This window comes from Sinocyclocheilus anshuiensis, unplaced genomic scaffold (assembly GCF_001515605.1).
Source record: "Sinocyclocheilus anshuiensis isolate Anshui unplaced genomic scaffold, SAMN03320099.WGS_v1.1 scaffold166, whole genome shotgun sequence".
Lineage (NCBI taxonomy): Eukaryota > Metazoa > Chordata > Actinopteri > Cypriniformes > Cyprinidae > Sinocyclocheilus > Sinocyclocheilus anshuiensis.
Window position 1 is genome coordinate 1,876,901 of NW_015546050.1, and position 18,709 is coordinate 1,895,609.

Consider the following 18,709-nt stretch of genomic DNA (forward strand, 5'->3'; position numbering starts at 1 on the left):
GTAGGATATTTGGATTTACGCCACACCCTTTCAGCAGCCCTGAGCTTAGAACAATGTTCGTGGAGAACATCAGATAACCAAGGGGCAGAAGGGGTGGTACGGGCTGGCCTGGAAGACAAGGGGCAGACAGTGTCTACAAGATGTAAGAGTGGAGCAGAAATTATCAGTAGCACTGTTAGCATCAAAAGATGCTAACAGTTTAGGGGAAGGAAGCGAAGATGAAACCATAGCAGATAGCCGGGCGTGTGAGAGTGAGCGTAGGTTACGTCGAGAGATGACATGTGGAGGGGTACGTGTTGTGTCAGGAACCATGTTGGGTTAAGAGTGAGGAGGAAGTGATCCGAGGTGTGCAGTGGAGTAACCAGTACATGATCAGTGGAGCAGTGGAGTGTGTAGGGGTATGTGTTGTGTCAGGAACCATGTTGAGGTTAAGAGTGAGGAGGAAGTGATCCGAGGTGTGCAGTGGAGTAACCAGTACATGATCAGTGGAGCAGTGTCGTGTGTAAATAAGGTCCAGTTGGTTGCCTGATTTGTGAGTAGCCGTAGTTAACACTCTCTTGAGATCTAAAGAGGCAAGCAGAGTGTGGAAGTCTGCAGCCTGAGGTTTATCTAGCTGGATATTGAAGTCTCCAAGCATAACTAGGGGAGTACCATCCACAGGAAAGGTTGAGAGCAGCACATCTAATTCATCCAAGAAGTTAACTAGTGGTCCTGGGGGTCGATAAACAACTACAAAATTGATTTTAATAGGGTAGGTAATAGTAACTGAATGAGATTCAAAGGAGCTGTTGATACCCAAAGATGGTAAAGAATAAAATTTCCAATCATTAGAGATAAGTAGACCAGTACCTCCACCTCTTCCAGTCAAACGGGGGGAGTGGGAAAATGAGAAATTATTGGAGAGTGCTGCAGGTGTAGCAGTGTCCTCTGGTTTGATCCAGGTCTCTGTCAGGGCCATGAGATTTAGCTTTGAATGACTAATAATAGAAGTAATGAAATCAGCTTTGTTTACAGCAGACTGGCAATTCCAGAGACCAATAGAAAAAGAAAGTAGTGTATTAGCAGACATAGGCAAAGTGTGCAGGTTGTTAGGATAGCGTTGCCTGCAGTGTGTGAAACGTGGTTTGCGAGTGGTAATGATCTGGAAACACATAGTAAGAATTGGTTATAAAAACTGAAACAGAAGTGAAACGAGTAGTAGATACTTATATCCCTTGCCGGTGTCCCTGCCCGGTGGAGTCGCATGTCTTTACACTCTTCGGTCTTCACACGAGGAGGGCTTAACAGGAGGGCTGCCGTGGTATACTAACCTTTTTTATACCCGTCGGACAAAACTAATATGGAATTCAGCTGAACACACTTTACTGTTTATCACAACAAAGGTCTAAGCAAGCGCATGACACTGACAAGGTATGCGATAGAGTACGAGATCAAACGCAACTTCAGCACGTCTCAACACAGTAAACAAACAAGCGTTTCCTAGCAACGACAACTGCGCTAAACACTAATGAGACAAGAAATAAATACACTTATGATCTGCTTTTAACTTCCGCTGACTGACTACTTCTCTCAAAGAGTATTTATTTAAACTGTCTTTTGCTAGCGCTTGAAGACACTTTACTGTTTATCACAGCAAAGGTCTAAGAAAGCGCACGACACTGACAAGGTATGCGATAGAGTACGAGACCAAAATGAAGGAAAAAAAAAAAAAAAAAACTAACAACCCCCCCAAAGGCTCACCTGGAATATTACTTGGCCCACCCTTCATCTTGTATCTGGAACCAGGCCTGATGTTTATTATTATTATTTCATGACTGTGTCACAGTTTTCAATGTGACTGTCAATGAACAGAGTGCTACAATATTTTTGCTGTGTAAAGGTGGCTATTTGGTTAAATACAGGCAAGAAAGCAGAGGACAATAATTATTCAGAATGCCAAACATTTCTAAGTCAGTGGAGATCAAACTTAAATTTATTTAAAAAGATTACAACTACCATAAAACATAGTACACCTACTGTACTCTCCTTCAGGAAATGCAAATCTAGTTTCATCCATAAATAAAAGATCCCATGTGTCTGTGGCCCTTTAGCATTGAGTCTTGAGAGTAAAGCCAAGACACCACAGACAAGAGTTCTTTCAAAAACGGCAGGCAGACAAAAAATATTACCTCACATTCCATGTGGAAGGGTTCACGTTTTTCGCATTATTTACTTTCTCTCTCATGCTCGTATGTTTTCACTGCATATTGGAGTTGAGAAGGGACTTTCCATGGAATTCTCTGTGCCACTCTCTGAAACCTTTAGTCTTCATTTCACACAAACTCCATCAATAAATTTGGTGGTGTGGTTGAGCTACATTTCATTCAAAGAGGGCCATATATTATTTTGAAGTTAAAGCTGGTCGGCTGATTAATATTTGGTCTAAATAGTTTAGCACGATCAGGAAATAACCTTTTCTATAGAGAATTACTTTCTGCACACCTTAGCTGTTGGCATTTGTTTTTTTGTTTTGTTTTGTTTTTTCATTTTTCACTTTGCTCCTTTAAATGGAGTGCTGAAATATATCTGAAACCTTTTTGAACTAATTGGATTTGTACTTTGTGTGGAGCGAGCCAGGATCCCTCCACGGTGCAATTAAAAATTCCACCCGAAACATCTAGAAGCACATTAAAACATCTGTCCGCATGTATCAATGTCAAAATGTGTTAATACTCAGTGTTCTAGCGAAGTAATCCAAAATTAAACTATGCGGTCTGTGCTGGGACTATGTTATGGTTAATCTGTGACAGGCTGAACACAGAAAGTTACGTTTTTATTAGGTGCTTCAAAATCTGGACTCCCGCAATGCTTGATAGGTAAGATTCTGTTCAAAAAAGAACATTTGGAAAGGTAAACCATATGAATAAACGGGTGAAAAAAAATATTTAGCTGATTGTTTTACTAAAATACAAAGGTCAACACAAGACATTACAAATTGTGTTGAGTAATTTGAAATTAACCAAAGCTGTTTAAATATCTTATAGATATTAAAATGTGTCCCAAGAATGTGTATGCGAAGTTTCAGCTCAAAATACCCCATAGATCATTTAATATACCATGCTGAAATTAAGAGAAGCAAAAACATGCTGTTTTTGTGCATGTACCATGTACAGTATCATGCAAATGAGCTGCTGCTCCCCGTCCCCTTTTCTAGAATAGGGCTGCAACTTTACAGCTTGTGCCTAGCATACTCTGCCAAAACACAGCATCTGTTTGTTTTTTTTATTATCATGTCTATTGCTGTCATGCTCACGTGATCTTTGTCATTTGTCATCTTGAAAGTTTATTATTTGCATATCTTTTAATGTACTGTTCTGAACGAACACATTCGAACGAACACACAGAAAGCCGACTGTGACACAACGAGTGTCGTGTGAGTACTAAACCAAATTCGTTTTTTGCATCTTTCGCATGCGGACATGTTCAGTTACATTAAAAAACAATATAAAAGAGAATTTTGCATAATAGGTCCCCTTTAAGTGATTAGTATTTGTCTGTTTTTATCTTCAGAACAAAACATTCTGTCTGCTGCCTTTGCCATCACAACTCGCAATACTTGTGACTGGACCAATAAGCATTGTCATGGTTCAAAAACCTTCATGCTCAGACCTGAGTGTCTATGAAAAAACTTGGCAGATTTAATATTCCATTCAGGGAGTCATGTGCCAGCCAAGCAACTGCCATTGATATTACTGAAAATACAAACAGATTTCTCAAGCTATTTTTGAACTCCTCAATGAGGACCACCCTCATGTACAATAAAATGTGTTTTTTTTTTTCTTCAAGGCCACTGAAATAATTCTAAACGGTTGTCAGAAACACTCTTCATTGCTTCAGGTGTAAACCTGTGATGGTCTCTTTCAGTAACACTTTTATTATCCACAAACTCTACTTGTACAGGCTGTAGTGTATGTTTCCCACAAGTGCACACACTGAACTTTTGATGTTGCAATCAAAGCCTGAATCTATTCTAGCAGCTTCTATGGGACAATTGAAATCGTATGGACGAAAATTGATCAAATCTGGCTTGAGTTTTGGGCAGTTTTCTATGTTTTCAGGATTTATCTGATGGCTTAAAACCTCTTTGATGCTTCATCTAAACCTGTTCCCCGTAAAGAATATTTCTCACATCTGTTTCCATCTCATAAAGATGAAAAAGGGAAGAACAAAACTCTTTCATTGACATAATGGTACAGATTACACCAGCACTCCAAATAAAATATCCAAAGAAGGCTTCGTTGCATCTGCGATTTATCTTTCCAATTCATCCATGGCGTGGAGCTCCATTTCTTCCCTCATTAAAGTCATCCGACCGATTTGGAAGCCAGTTTTAGTCATGGGTAAAGTTTGTTATGGTGTTGTGTGTCCTAGATTTCACTGGATCTAATGCCCTGGGAGACAATGAAAGAGTTTAGTCCCTGTTAACAACGTGTTCTTTTTAGTTGAAGATCCAGCATCCCAAACATGTCTTGCAGTGGAACAGCACAGCCTGTTGAGTGACAGAACGTATGACTCACTGCAGTGTCATCAATTACACTCAGGGATGGACTGCAAATACAAAACAGACCGGGAACAAAAACTATTGCTTAAATTCACAGGGCCCGGGACAAAATTTGTATGGGTATGCCCTCAATGGCGACATTACACCTGGTTACAGGGCCAGGGACAATATGACAACAGCCCTGCTACCAAGATCAGTGGTTCTTTACTTGAAAACTCAGATTTTAAAGGGGTCATATGATGCGATTTCAAGTTTTTCTTTCTCTTTCGAGTGTTACAAGCTGTTCGTGAATAGATAAGATCCCTAAAGTTGCAAAGACTAAAGTCTCAAACCCAAAGAGATATTCTTTATAAAAGTTAAGACTGGTCCACGCCCTCCTAAAATGCTTCGTTTAAACACGCCCCCACATGTCTACGTCATGATGTGGGAAGATTTGCATAACGCCACCCAAATGTTCACGCAAAGAAAGAAGACGCTGTGTGTTTCGTTGCGAAAGCGAAAATACTTTGTTTGGCCTTCCAAAAGAGGACACGACTAGAAATCAGTGGTTAAATTGTATTTACAACACTGTTCCAGAACAGTTCAACCCAAATATTCAGATGTGTGCAGCGCATTTTATGGAGGACTGTTTCCTGATCCTGGTAGAGTAGACAACAATGCAGGCTGTTCTGATTCACAGTCTGTAAGTACGTTGTCATATTTAAAAGATTTGCCACTGATGATTCAAACGCGAGTTTTGAGCAGTGTAGAGTAACGCTTGTTTTTTGTCATTTCTCCGATCACAAATGCAGACATGGTTTTATGTTTACGCGGCGCGATGCAACGCAATGCGTAAAAAGACAGTATAAGTCATTATAACTAGAAATCAGTGGTTAAGTTGTATTTACAACACTGTTCCAGAACAGTTCAACCCAAATATTCAGATGTGTGCAGCACATTTTATGGAGGACTGTTTCCTGTAGAGTAGACTACAATGCCGGCTGTTCTGACTCACAGACTGTAAGTACGTTCTTTATATTTAAAGAATTTGCCACTGACGATTCAAACGCGAGTTTTGAGCAGTGTTGAGTAGCGCTTGTTGTTTGTCATTTCTCCGATCACAAATGCAGACATGCAACGCAACGCGTAAAAAGACAATATAAGTCATTATAATCCGTAATTATGTCCCCACTGGATGCAACAAATGCCTAATTTATAATGGGTTTTAATGTTTTTGTGTCGTCGCTCCGGCTGGACAGGGCATCACAGTATGGTAAGGGGCGTAACATTTCCGTCACACGCTTGAGGTATTCAGTTAATCACAACGCACTGGATAGCTGGCAAATCAGAGCACACCTCGCTTTTCAGACCGATGAGCTTTGTAAAAATCTGTGCGTTTCAGAAAGGCGGGGCATAGAGGAGGAACAATAATGTACAGTATGTGGAAAATAATGTGTTTTTTGGACCTTAAACCTTATAAACACATTTCATTACACCAGATGCACAAAATAATGTTCCTTTTAGCAACATCATATGACCCCTTTAATATTGTACAAAAGTCCATAACTAAAAACCTGAAAATGCCCTCGAAACCACCTTAAATATGTGATAGAGCACATGAATGCTGCCCGATAGAGAACATTGTGGATCGACTACTGTGGCTTAAATGGCCTGATGAGGTTTGACCTCTGCTCCCTTTAAAATCTTTACATATTTACTTAGTATCTAAATTCAGTGTCAACAGTCAGCCCACTGATCTACTGGCCTGCGGGGAAAATGATAGTCCATCAGTGATTACAAGAGACAGCAAAGCATAAATATTTTCCCAATTTAAGTTCACAAAGGCAAAGATTAATTCAGGAGAGGCCCAGAGCTAACCCAGCAGGATTTGTTTGTGCAAAACGCAGCCCATCGTATACTAGTCTGCTCCTAAATCATCTACAATTGCAAGAGGAATAAGTTAAAGAGGGCAACATCTGGTACGGCCAAAATAACCCATGCTTTCAGGTGATGGCTAATGAAATTGTGCTTTCTTTAACATTTCATTCTGCTGTCATGCTCAGTAGCTAAATGTTTACGAGAGCACGTATGGGATGATAAAAGACGTTCAGAAAAGCCCCCACACTCGCTCACCTGTGCTGTGTTACTTTACATTATCCAGGATGCCCTGAAGGTGTAGCTCACCTCTTTGAAGTAAACCCAGACAGCTGGTATTTGTCAAGATGAATGTCCACTTTTTGTCCTTTTAGTTAGAGAGTATTCAAGGAAATGAAATGCTAAATGGTTCGGTACGGACGCAGATCTAATGCGGCTAACTCCAGCTGGGGGCAATTCTGAATCATACACACCCCACCACTGAATGTTCCTGGCAGCTCCTGGCTCAGTGTCTGGGCTGGATTACATACTTTCAGGGACATATAGGAAAGTCTGTACAGATTCGTATGTGGACTATATATGTAAATGCAATTAGGAAGATTAATGGGTTGCCATTTCATTGAATCTGGCTAACTGGCTAATTTTAAAAACTGTGATTTCCAGGTCTGGAAAAGTCAACCTGGTCTCATTGCAAAAACGTACCCAGGGGCACATTTTCGCGAGACGCGAAATACGTACCAATAAGTACATATCACTGCAGTTTCCAAAAGAAATGAACACTAGAGGCAGTAAAACTACGACACCTTTTATTCCTTTTCACACACATTTACAGAGTTTCGATTAATAAAGTGTAATTTTCGCACAATTACTTGAAGAATATCATGTTATGACTTCAAAACAATTTTAATATGCTGGGAGATTTGAAAACTGATGCTTTTGAACATTAGCACCGCACATATCCAGCTTCATATCAATGGGTTTTCATCAACGGTATGTTTGTTCGGTAGCTCACAGAGTATGGAGACGTACTTGAGAGGCGAGGAGCTCCGGTTTGAATCCCATGTAACTACGGTTCGACGAAACGGTTCAAATCTGCATATAATTAAGTTCAAATGACACGGCTGCATCAACAAATGTGTTTTTATATCAGTTTTGCATTTGTTAACACTATCGGGTAGGTTTAGGGTTGGGTTTGGTGTAGGGCATATTTCCAACACGACAGAGCATTAACTTTTAGCGACAGTCCCCGGATATTTGAATTCTGAACCGCCACAATACGTACCTGAAGCAGCGTAATAAAAACACAGCAATACGTACCTATATCAACGTAATAAAAACGTGCCAGGGTTCACGTATTGAACCCGTGTTTTAGTGCCACTCAGTGGACATTTCTCTTTGAAACTGCGGCAAAACGTGCAGTAAGGTACGTAAAAACGGTGTTGCAGAAAAGTACCCAGAGGTACGTATTTTTATGAGACTGGGTTGGGAAAAGTCCAAGGAAATGAATCAAATCCTAAATGTGAATTGTGTAATTTCAGCACTACTTGTAATTGTACAAAAAAAAAAGAGGTTTCCTGAACATTGCCCTCTTCTGCACCTGGTAAGACAAACAGATCCCGCCCACAGCTCACACGGCATGCAATTGGCCGGGCAAATATTGCTGTCACAGCTTGTTCGGACACTAAAAAAAGTACTCACAGTGCCAAAGTTTACACATCAACCCACAGGTCCCTTGTGAAAAAAGAAGTACAGTTCAGAAAAAAATACTTATAGAAATAATATAGCCTACTGTAAAATAATACACGTTGGTGTTAACTGAATTTAATGGACACTTAGCATGTTAATTTAAATTAAATAAATGTGTGACAGTTTACATTTATAATAAATTAGATGAACTTTAGAGGCCTTTTTTGACCGACTTAAATAGATTACTGTGTATATTTCTGTATAAAGTGTACAACCAAATGTCCTGACAAGAATTTATGAAATTGTATTAATGTATATTTGTAATATGACATTGCAATTTAGTACATTTAACATATATTAGCTTTAAATGTAATATTGAATAACACTAGAGAAAAAATTACAATCAAGTACTTTACAATCAACATGCTTTAGTCGACACGTCAAAATAAGTGTACTTTAAAACACAACAAAAATAATGTACTTTAAATTGGTAACATTTTACAATAAGGTTCCATTGGTTAATGTTAGTTAGCTAACATGAACAAGCAATGAACAATACATTTATTACAGTATTTATTAATCTTTGTTAATGTTAGTTAATGAAAATAGAGTCGTTCATTGTTAGTTTATGTTATTTCACAGGGCATTAACATATTAAATAGCACAACTTTTGATTTTAATAATGCATTAGTAAAATGTTGAAATTAACTTTAACTAAATGCTGTAGAAGTATTATTCATGCTTAGTTCATGTTAACTAAAGTAGCTAACTAATGATCCTTATTGTAAAGTGTTTTTTAAATTCACATTATTACAAAGTGCACTTAGTGTTAAGAAACATTTCATTTATTACATAGCCTTTTATTGCTTTACTATTATATGCAAGTTTTCTGCGTGTTTTTTTAAATATACACTTTTAAAATTTTAAGTACACTAAAATTGCACATTTAATAAAATCAAGCACAAGGGTTGGCTTGCTTATAAATAAAAATTCACCAGCTAGATATTGCTTATTATTGCTCTTGTTCAGCATAAAACTTAAAACTGCAAACCACAGTCAGCCTGTACTTTGAACTGAACTTTGAACAGTGATTTATTAGTGAAAATCAAAATTATTATTATTTTTTAAAAATCCATACATAATACTGAAATTACTTCAGAGATCATGGAAAAGTCATGGCGATTCATTGTGCACAAAGTGTTGGAACCCTGAGCATGCCCGCAGATCTGTTATTGACCATTTCTTACTCTTTATTTTTTATTTTTTTGGAATTCATAAAGTCACCTTATGATTTATCATCTCATGCCATGCGAGAAATGCTGATACCTAATAAATGCAGCTCCTGGTCTCACTAGTTGCATTTCCCCCCGTGAGAGAGAGGTCAGACCTCTCACGGCACACCAGCATCTTATTGAGGAAGCGCTTCCTTAAACCTCTCTATTGTAAGCACCTGGGCCAGGAAGAATGGCTCTTTCACAAGTAAATTGCAGCCCGGCTTTACAGAGAGATTTTATGACAGAGCACAGTTGACATTGGCAAGAGTGGCACGGCTGGCCATTGAAAAGCATGGGCTGCCTCAGTCACAGGAGATCAATCACGGCAGCATATTTCCCCGAAGCTGTAGATTTCTGCTGGGGAGGGGTGCCAAGGGCAGTAAAATAAGCAGCTTGTGGTTAGTCTTATTGTAGAGCCGAGATTCCCAGCGGGTCTCTACTTCACATGGAGCTGTCAGTCTAAAGCTAACAAAACGCCGTCTAACGTCTTCAGCCCGCGTCTTCCCTCCCCCTCCCTACATCGCCGCGCACAGGCAGGGATGCTGCTGCCATGGTAACAGCTGAGTCATTCCGTGGCCTTTGAAGTGATGCTGTCGGGCTCCTCCGGCTCTCTTTTTGCTGCTCAGAAGCGCATATGCACTCTGATCACCACAGGTGTCGTCCGGGAACAGCACTGGGCTAGCAGATCATGCTAGCCAGATGGGTAACGTTTCTACTGCGGTCAAGCACTGCCTGAGCTATGAGAGTTTCTTGCGGGATTATCCTTGGTTCCCACGGCTCCTGTGGGAAGAGAAGGTGGGGGTCTGTTTTTTGCATGTGCAAGATTTATACATGGCTCTAGGAAATACAGCAACACAGAGAGAAAAGCAATCGCGTAAAGCTCACCCCATAATGAAAGTTTTAATAAATGACCCTCATGTTACCCTCAACCAGTTATTTTCTTTCTTCTGTGAGACTTGAGACTTAATGACACTATATGCATTCTTTGTGACTAAAAAAAACAAAAAAAAAACATGATTTACTCTTCACCTCCATCAGAGCTTTCAAATATGGTTTTAAATTTGTGGTTAATTACAAAATGGTGCTTTTCATCAAGCCGCACAGGTTTTACGTTATCTATGCCAAACGGCATTGTTTCCCACTTGAAAACTTGCTTATGAGAACTTGCAAATGAGACATATGGCAAACTGAAGAATTTAATTTAATAATGTGAGGGTGGCAGGCCTATACCCTATAGTATACTATAGTACACTTAAAGAGTTCATATGGGATTGAAACTACAGTGAAAAAAAAAACAGCTACTGTATTACTTTCTCTCAAATTGTAATTATGCCTTGGTTCGAACTTTATGTTTTTATTTAATATTAATCAGAAATGTTATATATACAATTATATATATATATTGTTTACATAACTTTAAAATCATTACATGAGGTTATTTTAAGTTCATTTTAATTACATAGTCTTTATACGGTTCCCTGACAGGATTAGTGAGCAAAAGCACATACTGTATTTGTACACTAAATACTAAGTCTTCTTTTTGAGTAAAGCAGCAAAGACATTCTCTTTTTTGTGTACTCAGCCTAAGCAAAAGCTCCACTCTTCGACAAAATGGTAATTGAAATGGTTTCACATCACCATAATTTTCACCTAAGATAAAACTAAAAACAATTTTTAGTTAATGTTTAATTTAGTTTACTTACTATAAATAAAGATAGGAATATTCGCTTTGAAAGATCTTAATGTTTATTGTGATGTCTTTTTTTTTTAAATGCATGATGGTTTCAATCATGTACTGAAAATAAATAAATACACATTTGTTTCTTTTAATTTGTACTGTGTTATTTGCTGTATAGCCAAAGTGAACAAAACAGGTTTAAACTGGAAAATTAGATGTCTAATGTTTATTAGACCAATATAGAAATGCACTTTAAATACAGTAAATGACACAGTTGTTTCACTTTATTCAGCCACTCTCCCAGCTTTGGCTTAGCCTCTTGAAAATTCCACTCAAAGCTAGGGGCCAGAAATGTTTAAAGAAATACAGAGACAGCAAAAGTGTTTTGGTGTAATTTATTTTGTTGATAAGAAAATACTGCTTTAATGGATATTTCTAGTGGGGCCTGTATTTCTGGTTTGAGCGGCGAGTTAGATTTATGAGTGAATTTAATAGGCTGTCCTAACTGCAGGCCTGGGGTGATAACGGGACAAACCGCAATGGTTCTCCTCCACCTACATAGCGCACACGGTCAGAAACTGCTTAAAAAGAAGTTTGTTATCATTCCTTTCGCACATCCATTTCCTCCCTCCATGACAGCACAATTAAATCAAACTCAGCTCTAAAGAAACTAGACTGTGTGCAGTTCCTCAAAGCAAGGGTTTCAGTATCAAGAGGCTGAGGTTTTATAGCCATTCAAATCTTCTATAAACACAGCATTGGCCCTTGGTAAAACAACTCCCCGGATTCAAAGGTTAAGCTTTGGTTTTACCATTGGAAGAGAGGAAATGCTCGTTTCCAATGCACATTATGTCATAAATGACCTGGCAAGGATCTGAAGACCACATTCAAAACATGAAGTTGTACGCACCATTTGACAGGAAGCACCGGACAGAGGATGTGTCTTAATCCACCTTTCAGGTTTTCCATACAGCTCTGTGAAATTGTTTTATGGTCTTTCCTTCCTCATTGTTTTTCAATTTACAGTGTTCTGAACTGCCAAAGCTTCCACTTTGTGTCAAAATTGTGGAGGTCGGACCAAGAGATGGACTTCAAAACGAGAAGGTAGAGATTTCACAGTTCTAAAGTGCTTGTAGCATGTGGTTTAGCATGTTTATGGTTAGCATTCTGCTTAAAAAAAGCATCATAACAAACTCAAAGGCATAAATATAATGAGTGGCTGTGACATTTTTTGTTCAGTAATGACATCATTGGTGAGCACAAAACATACTATCAATAACATGTTTTAATCAGACACATCTTTAGCATGATTTAGTCAACATCGACTTTAATTGGAAAAACGTGCCTCTTCCTACATATTTGTCCACCATTGTACCTATACATACAATTCCATGCTATTTACAGCTGTAATGAGCACTATTGGCGGTAAAACACTAACAAAATTATTCCTTTTCACAGAAATGTTTATTACGGGGCAGATTATTGGTCAATAAAGACATATTATCACACATTTCCTTGCACATTACTATCTTATGACCTCAAAATACTTTTACCATAGTTACGTGATTTGTAAAATACAAAGCTCACCCGGTACAGCATAGAATTTGTGGAACACTCGGTCACGATTAAAGAGCTCGGTGGTTTGTAGAAACAAGCTAAAATGCCATGGTTGCTTCAAAATATGTTTTTAACATTATGTTAGGTTTAGGTCAGGGGTAGACAAGTTTGGTCCTAGACAGCTGCTGTTCTGCAGAGTTTAGGTCCAACCCTGAAAAAAACCGAAACAAAACAAAAAAAAAACGTACCTGCCTATAGCCTCAGTAATCCTGAAGACATTGATTAGCTTCTTCAGGTGTGTGATGAGGGTTAGAGCTAAACTCTGCAGGACAACGGCTCTTTAGGACTTAACTTGCCTACCCCAGGTTTAGGTAATGGTTTAGTGTAGGTTGTGCATTATTTTGAAATGCGATAGAGCATTAACCTTTTAGTTTTACTCAGCGTTCATTTCATTTCAGAACTGCTGTGATGCGCTACACCAACCGTGACACATTCAGCATCTGTTACATATAAAACGGACACTGTATGCCACTCACTGAAACGTGCAAGAAGCATTCTAATTTCGCAAAAGTGTTGCCACAGGCAAAAAAAAAATCTGTGACATTTACGGTAAAATACCAGCAGCTGTGGTTGCCAGAACTTCACCGTAAAAAATATGGTAGCAGCATTTTAGGTTTTACAGGCTTAACTTAAATTCACAATAAAATACCGTATTTCATTAACTGATGTAATGTTAATAAATCAACATATTGAAGTACTAATAACTGTCTTGAACCATTGTAATGCACTGATAACCACTGTGACGAGTGGGGGCGGGGCCGAGAGCCGTGGGAACGGAGCGAGGCCGGTGGAGTAATTGATGATGAGCGACACCTGCACCACTCACCGGTCTCTAGTTTCACGGAGGAGCTCCGGAAGGATAAAAAGGAGGGGTGACGACAGTGAAAGACGAGAGAGGACCAGGCCTGGATTTCACTTCGAAAAACCGTATTTTTAACAGTATTTTACTGTAAAATTACATGAAATGTAATTATATTTATTCACCGAATATAGTATGGAAACTTACTGTTAACCAGTTAACAGGTTTTTACTGTAGCATTTTTACAGTCTTTTGCTGTTAAAATCACAATAATTTTTACAGTGGAAAACTACTCATTAGGTGATGGTGGCAAATAAACTATTCATCTCAATAGAACAGTGCTGTTGTGGCTCACAGATGAACACGCTCCCTGGATGTGTTCATAGAAACCTAAGACATTTGATTCATTGTGTTTCTGCAGGAAATAGTGCCGACAGAGGTCAAAATCCAGCTGATAGACATGCTCTCTCAGACCGGCCTGCCCGTCATCGAAGCCACTAGCTTTGTGTCTTCAAAGTGGGTAGCACAGGTAATAAGGCGCAATTGTAATCCTCAAGAGCATGTTGGCTGATATCCTGTGGCTTTTCTGTCCACACAAAACCACTGGATTTGGTATTCATGTCCAAAAACTTGGCAAAGCCCTTTGGGATAAAGTTTGAGTATACATTATTGTTGGTTTGCTTTTTGGTTTTTCAGATGGCAGACCACACTGCAGTGTTGAGAGGGATTAAAAGGTCTCCTGACGTTAGATACCCTGTTCTGACTCCCAATACTCAGGGCTTCCAGGCAGCTGTAAGTAAATATTTGCATCATTTACATTTATTTACAAGTGGCATTTGCAATTTACCTTCCATGGCAGGTCAATGATGTTTTTCTTGTATAATAAACCACTTTATTTATGCATGCGCTCTGCCTACGCTTTAACTGCCCCTTTACTTTACATAAGAGCACGATCTTTACATCTTGTACCATTTATTTGTAAATGTTTAGCCAATTTCTGTTAATTGCTTTCCTTGCTAATCATGCAAGTTGTGCTCACAAGCCAACATCTATAAGCACAAACTTGATTAAATGTTTCCTGTTAAAGGTTGCAGCAGGAGCTACTGAAGTGGCAGTGTTTGGTTCCGCCTCAGAAACTTTTAGCAGGAAGAACATCAACTGCTCCATAGAGGAGAGTTTGCAGAGGTTTGAGCAGGTCATCTCTGCAGCCAAACAGGAAGGCATACAAGTGCGCGGGTGTGTTCCACAGACACCAGCTTTCTTCTATGTGTTTTCTTTGAGATTTAGGCCAGTGCTCATTCTGTGCACTAATATCAAAAGGAAATCAAGTCAACCCCAGGTAATGATGCCGAATCAGGATGACTGGACGAAAAGATTGTGATTAAACAAAGGGGTGAAGGGACGTATAGTGGATAAAGGACCGGTATCTGTATGTTTGATTATAGCCTTGCTTGGGACCAACCATGAGCGGCCTAATACAGAATTTACTGATTTTAGGGGACTATCCGTGAAACGGTTAAACATGCCAAAATGTGTCAATCGGAGCATTCTTATTGATAGTTGAAAGCATATTCAAAGTATCCAGAATTTTGAAGAAATTAAAGTGTCTTTCAATTTTTACATAAATAAATTTCTCTCCAGATTTCTGCCCATAAGCTGCCACCGTTGTACCCATTTGCTTGACAGTCACCTGTACTGAGTCACTACTTAACTAGGACAGGAACAAACATTTATGTTTATACAAGAAGATTCTGGGATCCATCTTTGGTGTAACATTGAGCAGGAAGAATATCAACTTTGACTGGAAACGATTGCAGCCTAACAGGAAGGCATGGCTGTGTGCCATAGACCCAGTATTTCCTTCAAGTAATAGGCCAGTGTTCATTATATGCACTTTCACACTTCAACACTAATTTTGAATGAGAATCTGACCAACAATCTGCCAATGATGCAGAAACCGGCAGACTTTGTTGCAGATTATGGTTACTCAAAGGGTTGTTGTTGCAAAGTATACTGGTCTGGACTGGTAAAGGGAAGGTTGTAGGCAAGGCTGTAACCTCGTATTCAGGATTAGGCCTGACTTAACGTAACAGTCAACAGTATTGGCCATTGAAGCCCCCCTGGGAGGAACTTTGAGAATGACATTGTTTTCGAAATTGGCTTTATGCTGAATTCTGCAAGTTTGGAATTTAATCAAAATAATAATAATAATAATAATAAATATAGCTGCAAGCAGCAATTACCGGGGTTCAAGCACTTTAAGGCCTATAAGGTGGATAAGGTGGGGGTCTAGACTAACCTGGATGTATGGCTGACAGTAAAACACATCCAAAATGGAGAATAGGCTCACAGACACACACACAGAATTGAAATGGTTAAACTATTATATTAATACTCAATAAGCATGCTTGCACACACACACAGACATGCACAGACATTTTGTTGCAGATATAGATATTTGACATAAATGATAGGTGACACAATACTTATTGCAAGTCTTCTCTTTTTAGGAGTTTATATGTCATTTTCAGGTTTCACTGTAATCATAATCTGGCATAATTAAAAAAATTTATATGTCTGTATGAACAATATGGTAAACTATTAGTAAATGTGATTTTAAATGTTTTAACAGTGATTTTATAATATCTAAGCATGAATCCATCAAACCTTTGAACAGTACTGTTTTAGTGCATTTAATGAGCCCATTAGTGCTCTTCCGCTGCTATCTAGTGGTCATAGATGCAATTTCTCATACAACACTGTGTTTAACCTTTATAACTATTATAGTGTTATTTTTTGCCCAATTTCTCTTAAATTTTACATGCTTGTTTAGAATGAAAATATGCATAATTTTACACAGTTTTGAGAGATATTGTGGGCTTTATTTTAGGATTTATAGGCCTTTGGGTACACTATGTAAAGAACATATTATAAAATGACCAGTTTATAGTCGTCCAAATGCAAATGTTCAACATTTTTTTGATAATTATTAACCTAGAGAGTCTAGAGAATATTACTGCACTGATTTGATTGATTTTGAGTTAAAAACCGAGGACTAGTTCACAAAAGTAGGTTTTTAAAATAATCTAACATTTTTAATGACCAGTTTGATTGACAGCATTGGTCCCAGAGGTAAAGTTGTTCAGAATGAGGAGATCTATCATATGATATGAAGATCTAGTACACACACACACACACACACACACACACACACACACACACAGAAATTAAATGGTTAAACTATTATATTAATACTCAATAAGCATGCTTACACACAAACAGACACACACATACACAGACATACATGCAGACACATTTTGTTGCAGATATAGATATTTGACATAAATGATAGGTGACACAATACTTATTGCAAGTCTTCTCTTTTTAGGAGTTTATATGTCATTTTCAGGTTTCACTGTAATCATAATCTGGCATAATTGTAAAAATTTATATGTCTGTATGAACAATATGGTAAACTATTAGTAAATGTGATTTTAAATGTTTTAACAGTGATTTCATCATATGTAAGCATGAATCCATCAAACCTTTGAACAGTACTGTTTTAGTGCATTTAATGAGCCCATTAGTGCTCTTCCGCTGCTATCTAGTGGTCATAGATGCAATTTCTCATACAACACTGTGTTTAACCTTTATAACTATTATAGTGTTATTTTTTGCCCAATTTCTCTTAAATTTTACATGCTTGTTTAGAATGAAAATATGCATAATTTTACACAGTTTTGAGAGATATTGTGGGCTTTATTTTAGGATTTATAGGCCTTTGGGTACACTATGTAAAGAACATATTATAAAATGACCAGTTTATAGTCGTCCAAATGCAAATGTTCAACATTTTTTTGATAATTATTAACCTAGAGAGTCTAGAGAATATTACTGCACTGATTTGATTGATTTTGAGTTAAAAACCGAGGACTAGTTCACAAAAGTAGGTTTTTAAAATAATCTAACATTTTTAATGACCAGTTTGATTGACAGCATTGGTCCCAGAGGTAAAGTTGTTCAGAATGAGGAGATCTATCATATGATATGAAGATCTAGTGTTCGTGTAAATATATGAGAATTTTTTTAGAAATTTGAGGCCATTTACCATTGAAATCTTGTGTTTTTGAAGCCTTTTTAACTGTTATAGCGCCACCTATGGTCCGATCTCCGTGAAACTTTGCATGCTTGTTAGGAGTCATCTGACACATGTTTTCACCACGTTTCGTAAAGTTTTGAGTTTTCGTTTAGGTTTTATAGGCTTTTGGGTATATTTGACCACGCCCCTTTTAAAATGACCCCATTATAGCTAACCAAAGGACAAAATGCAACATTTTTTTGATAATTATTGATCTAGAGAGTCCAGTGAATATTACTGCAGTGGTTTGATCGAGATTGAGAGAAAAACCTAGGAGTAGTTTGCAAAAGTAGCGTTTTTAAATAATCTTGAATATTTAATGACCAGTTTGATTGACAGAAATGTTTTAACAGTGATTTCATCATATGTAAGCATGAATCCATCAAACCTTTGAACAGTACTGTTTTAGTGCATTTAATGAGCCCATTAGTGGTCTCACGCTGCCATCTAGTGGTTATAATTGCAATTTCTCATACAATACTGTGTTTTTAACCTTTATAACTATTATAGTGTTATTTTTTTTACCCAATCACTCTTCAATTTTACATGCTTGTTTAGAATGAAAATATGCATAATTTTACACAGTTTTGAGAGATATTGTGGGCTTTATTTTAGGATTTATAGGCCTTTGGGTACACTATGTAAAGAACATATTATAAAATGACCAGTTTATAGTCGTCCAAATGCAAATGTTCAACATTTTTTTGATAATTATTAACCTAGAGAGTCTAGAGAATATTACTGCACTGATTTGATTGATTTTGAGTTAAAAACCGAGGACTAGTTCACAAAAGTAGGTTTTTAAAATAATCTAACATTTTTAATGACCAGTTTGATTGACAGCATTGGTCCCAGAGGTAAAGTTGTTCAGAATGAGGAGATCTATCATATGATATGAAGATCTAGTGTTCGTGTAAATATATGAGAATTTTTTAGCAATTTGAGGCCATTTACCATTGAAATCTTGTGTTTTTGAAGCCTTTTTAACTGTTATTGCGCCACCTATGGTCCAATCTCCATGAAACTTTGCATGCTTGTTAAGTGTCTTCTGACACATGTTTTCACCAAGTTTCGTAAAGTTTTGAGTTTTCGTTTAGGTTTTATAGGCTTTTGGGTATATTTG

At 37.8% G+C, this 18,709-nt stretch overlaps 1 protein-coding gene across 1 annotated transcript in view; it reads left to right on the plus strand.

The window, feature by feature from the left end:
- Nucleotides 1–9,938: 9,938 nt before the first annotated feature.
- The window catches only part of LOC107699171 (3-hydroxymethyl-3-methylglutaryl-CoA lyase, cytoplasmic-like), a 25,540-nt gene continuing 16,769 nt past the window's right edge, over nucleotides 9,939–18,709 (plus strand). Inside the window, exons 1-5 of the mRNA XM_016500364.1 lie at nucleotides 9,939–10,149; nucleotides 12,059–12,136; nucleotides 13,870–13,977; nucleotides 14,145–14,240; nucleotides 14,536–14,684. Coding sequence (XP_016355850.1) covers nucleotides 10,054–10,149; nucleotides 12,059–12,136; nucleotides 13,870–13,977; nucleotides 14,145–14,240; nucleotides 14,536–14,684 — 527 coding nt within the window. The 5' untranslated portion in view covers nucleotides 9,939–10,053. The remainder of the gene's footprint in view (nucleotides 10,150–12,058; nucleotides 12,137–13,869; nucleotides 13,978–14,144; nucleotides 14,241–14,535; nucleotides 14,685–18,709) is intronic.